This window comes from Acanthisitta chloris, unplaced genomic scaffold, assembly GCF_000695815.1.
Source record: "Acanthisitta chloris isolate BGI_N310 unplaced genomic scaffold, ASM69581v1 scaffold2177, whole genome shotgun sequence".
Lineage (NCBI taxonomy): Eukaryota > Metazoa > Chordata > Aves > Passeriformes > Acanthisittidae > Acanthisitta > Acanthisitta chloris.
In genome coordinates, this window is record NW_008680714.1 from 2501 (window position 1) to 10144 (window position 7644).

General features: G+C 40.6%; 1 protein-coding gene across 1 annotated transcript in view; it reads right to left on the bottom strand.

Moving 5' to 3' along the window:
* Positions 1-1999: 1999 nt before the first annotated feature.
* The window catches only part of MAGT1 (magnesium transporter 1), a gene marked incomplete at its 3' end in the record, with an annotated part of 11598 nt that continues 5953 nt past the window's right edge, over positions 2000-7644 (bottom strand). Inside the window, exons 7-10 of the mRNA XM_009077786.1 lie at positions 7362-7388; positions 5637-5711; positions 5095-5185; positions 2000-2079 (exon numbers count right to left, since the gene is read on the bottom strand). Of these exons, the coding sequence (XP_009076034.1) occupies positions 2000-2079; positions 5095-5185; positions 5637-5711; positions 7362-7388 (273 nt within the window). The remainder of the gene's footprint in view (positions 2080-5094; positions 5186-5636; positions 5712-7361; positions 7389-7644) is intronic.

Consider the following 7644-nt stretch of genomic DNA (forward strand, 5'->3'; position numbering starts at 1 on the left):
CTATTCATAATGATAGTAATTAGTTTTTTTAAGTACATATTAGCCTACTTTTAAGGCAAATGGTTGAAAGACATGTATAGTTATCAATTGACAAGAGAATATTTTAATAACTTGATGTGATCCTGACCTAGAAATACAAACCACATATACCTCTTTCTCAGATCATTATCTGTGATAAAAGTAGCACAATTAATCCAGACCAATAAGACACTGCTCTGCTTAAATTATTTTTTAGGAATGGACAAGATCTGAGCTGTTAAATGGGAGAAGTTAAGTGCACTGAAACTCATTCTCCATTCCTCAGACACAAAGCACGATGACACTGAAAACAGATGATGTTTACTCAAGGCCTGGGTTTCATCTTTGTGTTGCCGTTACTACATTCCCCTCAATCGAGTTCCAAGTGATGGTGTGGAATCACTCTCGTTTGTAGTTGAGAATTATACCTTTTCAACATGAGAAAGCAGCAAACATCACAGTCCAATACAGGAACCAAATGCCAATACCTTGCCAAACCCTCTGTAAGAATTATTTCACCTTAAGTGGATTTCATTGCCAATAAACCATGAAGGAAGATTACAGACCATTCTTTTCTCCAGACAAGGTTTGGCTACAAGATTTGGCGTAATCTCATGTCATGGGCATCGTATCCAAACAAGCATAAGTCATTCAGGCATCTGATTTTCTTTGCAGGTTGCAAATCTTTAGAAAGTTAAGCAATTGACTTTCTTCAGTACTTCTAAAACTACTACTTTGATTTGTCAGGAATATAGCTTAGGAATCAAAAAATCCCTGCTGTACTCCCTCTGACACATTTCTAACAGAGCTCAGGACAAGCCTTGCTGTACATTTAGTCACACATCCAATAGCTATGACCGTAAAAGTGTCTATACCTTTCTCCTAAAGCCTCTAGCCAGCCATCATCCCATTGTGTTCTGCAGACACTGATGATCCCATTGCCTGCCAAAAGGTTAAACCTGTCCTTCCCATCATGATGGGCTGTGAATCTTCTACTCCCACGACTGTGTCTGTACACTCAGCCACAGAGCCACCACCAACCGTGCGATTAGCTAAGGGTATTTGCATGAGCACCAAGAACAAAGTATGAGCAGAGCTGAGCACACCTTCCATCTTGCTGGAGGACTCAGCAGTTCCACCCCTGAAGAGCACATGCTCATGGAGCATCTGTTAAAGGCTTAACTGCAGGAATAATCATGAGGCATCACGATCATAGAATCATGGAATGGTTTGGGTTGGAAAGGATCTTAAAGCTTATCCAGTTCCACCCCCTGCCATGGGCAGGGACACCTTCCACTGGACCAGATTGCTCCAAGCCCCATCCAATCTGGCCTTGAACACTTCCAGGGATGGGGCAGCCACAGCTTCTCTGGACAACCTGTGCCCGTGCTTCAAAAGAAGCACATTCTGTGCTCAGCACTAGAATGGTTTGACGACAGGAGCTTCCAGTAAATTGTACATAACACAAACCATTACATAGATTAATCAAATTAAATTTGTTATCTTGTTTTATACTTAGCTCAGAGAACTCCCTGAATTATTTCTAGCTATGATTTCAAAATACCTCTTAAATACACCACAGCTCCTTGAAAAAGCAGAAAAAAGCAGCAATCATTGAGCTCAGGCACATTAACAAAACCAAACAGTCCATTTTCAGCTACCGAATATGCAATTTCCTCCCATTACTGCAAGTGTTCTCTGACAGTGAGTTTTTAGGGTACTTCTGAGCTGTTTGATGACTCACTTGCTAAAGGACATGGCCTCAGCAACTCCCAGTTTTACCATACCAGTTTGGGAACGCATTGCCTCATCCACCTTTGTCCTGCTGGTCCAGACTGTGTTATGCTAACTAGTTGTTGAGCTGCAAGTGCCAATGTCCCAAAGAGTCATTTGGGTACCAATTACATATGGCCATTACCTCTCAACTGCTGCACGAGTCAAACATTTCTTGAATTCTCTCTTGAATTCCTCCTCTCTAAACCTGCTACTGGTCCCTGCAAGCACTCGATCTTCTGCTCCACTACCACACTTTTTCCCTCCTTCATGCACTTCAGTTTCAGCCTAGAGAGCAGAGAAGACGTTGAAAAAACTAAGCATTACTTTGATTTCATGTATCAGCATGGAAAAAAAGAGGAAAATCCAAAACTCTGAACATCTTTACCACCCTCAGTGGAAGGCCAACACAACTCCACCTGCATGATGTGCACCTTATTGAAACTGAGTCAATATAGGACTCAGTGTTTAGAAGCACAATATGAACTTGTCAGAAGATTTAGAAACAATTCAGGAAGTTTAACAAACCCCATTACTTCCGTGGAATGAGAGTGTAAGCCACTTTCACCTGCACTGCTAAAGACTGCAGCACAACCAACCTAAAAGTTTCCCGAGAGCAGAAAAATAAGCCACAGGTACAGCAGTACTGAGTTGTTCCAGGCAAATCTGCACTGCTAACGAGATTCCACCTCCAGCGACACTGTTAGCTGATCTGTCTAGGACTCCAGGAAGCCCAAGATTTTCACCACAGGACAGCTGTCAAAGACAAGCAAAAAACATGCAATCATTATGCTATTAGTTGGCTGCATGAGCAGCTCTTCAGTGTCGACATTCTGGACTGTAATTTTCCACATAAACACACATCTGCTACTAATTCAGTCCACTCAACCCTACTCAGGTTATTTACTCTATACACACAGGTTATTATTAACACTCTGAAGCAACAGTGAAAGAAAAGAGGTTGGTTTATGTTAAAGTTCAAAAGACACAGGAGCATGGATTAGACTAAAAAATTTTATTGAAACTTGTCCAAAATCCAGTCAGGCACAATTTATCCATTCCACTAAGGCTTATCATTCTGTATGGCATAGAAAAATGCATCTCAACAAGTTGAAACATCAAACAACTAATTTAGCGAAGTTAAGGCACTTGAGATGTGTGTTAATTTAGCAAAACTGCATAAGAATAACATTCTACTTTGAATGATATAGTCCTTTCCAAGAGTCAATCTAAAGCATCCAAATTCCATAGCCCCTTCAGACAGGGGAGAAGCAGAGGCAGGAGACAAAAGTCTCATCACATTTTCCTCTGACTTCTAACTTCCAAGGCAACCATAGCCTCTGGAAGGTAGTATTACTGAATCAGGCTGCAAAGAGTTCAGAGGTGCTGAACTGCACCTCTGAGCACATGGGCTCAGGCACAACATCTTCCACTCAAGAATTCTTAAGGCAAAGCATCTTTGTGAGGTGAGAGGACAAAAGGAGAGAGCAAACAGCACATGCGTTCAGTTGTGAGATAACAAATCTGTCCTGGAGGAACAACATTTATCCTGGGAGTACACATCTCTGCCCGCTCCCATATCCTCCCCATGCATAAAAACTTGGAGAAAAGAAGTGGAGAATGCAAGAACTTTTATAGGGACCAGAAATCTGGCATCTGTTGGTTTGTCAGGGCTCTAAGCAGTACCTTGAAAGCCAGTTAGCAACTTTTAATTCATGCTACACATAGCTAGTCACCTTTGTAGTTTTGGGGTTGTATTTTTGAAAGTGTTGGCAGTATAACAATATTTTTAAGCCTGCAACTTAAATGCTGCAGTTTCAGCATATGGCAAAGAAAGTTTTTAACGAGTAACTGAATAACTCAGTTCTACCTGCTGAAAATTCCCCCTTCATGTGTAAAACAACCTCTTGCATCATACAGCAGTTAGGAACTCTTCTCAAAAAATGAGATAAAGCTCGAGGATATGCATATTCCACACTGGAATCTGGAGTATGCTCCAAGGGGTTGCACACAGACTGAAGGAAAAGATTTCCAGGTACACAAAGACATTTCTTCAACCATGGAAAGGCACAACAGAGAAGCTGCTGTCACCTGCTACGCACAAACAGGAAATAAAGTGATAAATATTCAAGGGAAAAAGAAACGTGGTAAACAGATTATCCAACTGAATATAAAGTACTGTTTCTAGTTAGTCTATAGAAATGCAGTTTTAAGCATTAAATTCTGAATTTCACTAGAAGTAGGGTTGCTTAGGAAGATGTAAAGCTTATGAAAAAGAGATTGCATCTTAATACTCTGTGTTCTTCAGAGCAAATTGCTTGTTTTACTTAAGGCACTACACGTTGTCTTTGGTTCAGTGTTTCACTATCTCATTCAGTGTAAGCAGAGGTAGCACCAACCACACACATTGAGCTCTTCGTTCCACTACACCCAACTTCAGAGTCACCACCTTCCTGATGTTACAGGCTCTGAAGTCCTTTAACTCATTAGGAAGCTGCAAGAACAAAATCACAAACATTATTAAATTTCTAGGAGACAAAGGTGTGCAAGATTCCACTTAGCTTTTATGATAACCACATCTTCCCTACAGGAGTACCTGAGACCACTGCACACACCAGAATAAAAGCTGACCAGTTATCAAAACAGGAAATAAGTTCAGCTGTCTTCTGGTCTTGAGAAAAAGTCTTCATGAAATAAAAAGTTTTACTATTTAGATACTTTTAAATAAAAACTGATTTCTCAAAGAGAGAGGGTAGTATTTGCCTATGGGATTGGCCCCAGAGACAAATAAAATTCTTTGCAGAAGCTGAATGGTTAAAAGCTGATCCTTCAACATGTATTTATTCCTTCAAAATGTGTAAAAGCTAGTAAACATATCTAAGACATCTACACCAATCATATATATATCAATTAACAGTATTAGCTTATTTGCAGAGGCAATCCCAAAAGCTAGGCAGCTTTAAAGCATCAGCCATCCTCCTTGTTATCACAAAAAAGGATTAATAATCAAGATGTAAAAATACAGAGGAAGAGAAAAGTAGAGGGGGAAAAAAAGACATAAATATTTTATAATAGGTAATGGCATGAAGAGTTCCACAATCTTTCCTTTGCGCAGACTGACAAATGATCTTCACCAAATACTGTTATCTCTGGTGATGATATCAGCCATCAGTGCTGCTTTGAGAAACAAGTGGAACACTTTAAAAAGAGCATTTCCCACCCAATTAGATATGGACTCTGTGGTGTTGTGGCTGTATCACAACACACAGTGCAACAGTGAGCAAAGCAGCAGAGCAGCTGTACCTGTAGGGGTAGCCGTGGTACTTGGACCTGAAGACAGACAGCAACCAACTGAAGAACAACACCACCAAGCCAATACCAGCAATACACATAACTGCAAGAGAGGCAGAGTTAGGTTCTGGTAATGACACAGCTGTCCCCAAAAAGTGACTGGGGTGTTCCAAAGCATTGTGGAGCATTTACTGACTTGGCCAGATGAGACCTCTAGTAGAGTCACTGAGAACTAAACACTAATTTTCTTTCAAATTCTTTCTGTAAATCAATTTCATACAATTGCTTTAAGAGAAAGTTAAGTCCCTTCTTCTCTCCCTTACTAGCAAAATGCTGCAAAGCATCTTTATACCTCTCCATCTCCCAAAAGGCTTTTGAGCTTATCTTGGAGTTTGCTAAGCAACTCCAAACAGTGTCAAAAATCCAAACAATTCTCTTGGGCTTAGAGGTGGGAAGTGTACGAACACCTCCAGTGCACAAGCATTTCTATGAAATAGTGTATCTGACACCTTTACTGAATATGCCTTCCCTTAGAGAGAAAAGGTAGCACTCACTTTTTCTTTTCCCCACATCCATGTCAGAAGTAGCAGCTTCATGGAGCAGAACCATTCCTAAAGTAACTCCACCATCTACAAATGTTGTTTAAGGCGAAATCAACAAGTACAATAGATTTCATAGAATACACTCATTCCTAATCTCCCACACCACACCTGGGGCATTGAAATTCACTGGAAAAATCAATGTCTTCCCAGCCAAACCAGGAACTATGGGGGAAAAACCAACCAAAAGGCATTCATAATGTCAGAGAAAATAAATGCAAAGTTTAAAACAAACTGGAAGGTCTTGAGGAAGAATTAAACGCATGCATTTATTATCTCAGCACGTAATGAAGCAGCATTCCTTCCCACAGAGCTCAGTCCACTCCTACTACTGTTCTACCCCCCCCCGGAAAATCACCAAAGGAATTAAACTCCTGCACTTTACTCAGCTAACAGAACAAATAGAACACATGCAGTAATTTATATAACGGTATCTTTCAAGTGGTGATACTTCTTTTTCTAATTCTTCAATTAAAAAAATAAAGCTTGTAAGGGAAGGCAGCACAGACAACTCCAAAGGCCTGACATTTGCAAAGAATGAATCCTAGCAAAGCACGACAGTGAACCCAAAGGGACTAAAGACACAATCCCCGAAGATTTCGTTCCATTGCACTACAGATCTTCAGTCCTAAGTCTCCTCCTGAAAGGAGAAATATTTATCATATGTCCTGTGAGGAGAGGCTGAGGGACCTGGGGCTGTTTAGCCTGGAGGAGGCTCAGGGGAGACCTTATCACCCTCTACAACTACCTGAAAGGAGGTTGGAGTCAGGTGGGGGTTGGTCTCTTCTCGCAGGCAACCAGTATGAGGACAAGAGGGCACAGACTCAAGCTCTGCCAGGGGAGGTTTAGGTTGGATATTAGGAAGAGATTATTTTTATGGAGAGAGTTACAAGGCATTAGAATGGGCTGCCCAGGGAGGTGGTGGATTCACTGTTCCTGGAGGTTTTTAAGCTGAGACTGGACGTGGCACTTAGTGCCATGGTCTAGTAACCATGGTAGGGTTGTAACTGATGATCCTGGAGGTCTTTTCCAACCCGGTTGATTCTGTGCTTTTATGACCATGGACTGCAACAGGAGCATTGAGAAATCTCTCCATGTCAGATGCAGCCTACTTTCAGCACAGGAGAAAAGTGACTTCAACACAGAGACTTCACCAAATTGTACATCTGAAATGGAACTGGTAGGTTGGGTCCATAATGTGTTGGATAGCAGTAACACAAATTAACATCAACAAAAAGTTTCTAGGTTGAATTTGACCAAGTGGATCAGAGGTACAGTAATAAAAAAGATCAGAAGTTCCCCTCTGAATGGAAGCTTTAAGTTTAAAAAAATTAAATATAATAAAAAATCCTGACTAAAAGATAAAAGAATGCTAATACAGGCAACGAGACAAGAAGAAAAGCTCCAGAGAGAGATGACTGAAGTTATAGATGATGGATCAAAAACATCCATGTGGGAATAGAAGTAAAGAACATTGAATTTTAGAGTATTCTCATGACTCCAAAGCAACATTTTTTGTACAAATGAGAAAGGCAAAAGCTCTCAATTTGCAAGTTTCTACTTGTCTTTCTTGACAGCAAGTGGTAAGATTATAAGTAATGAAGGTAAGCAAAGAAATAAAAGAGGAAAGAGTAGTAATAGAGGAATGAATTCAACACCAGGGCTAGAAATAAGTGAGACTGAAAACAGAAGAGACATGCAGAGAGGAACAAGGGCCATCCTGAAGCAACTTACGATTCCACCATGATCCACATCTTTAACACCGAATTCAGTTTGATAATTAAGGCAATAAACATTTTTCTATTTAACTTCAAAGAACACAGGCACAGGAAAAGCTCCGCTGTCAATCCAGAAAGTCTCTACAAGTTCCTGCATCAGCACTGGGAAACAGTCAGGAGCTATGACAAAGTACCCATAGAAAAGGTGGCAGAAAAACCATCACCAACCACTTGCTTCTCAGCAG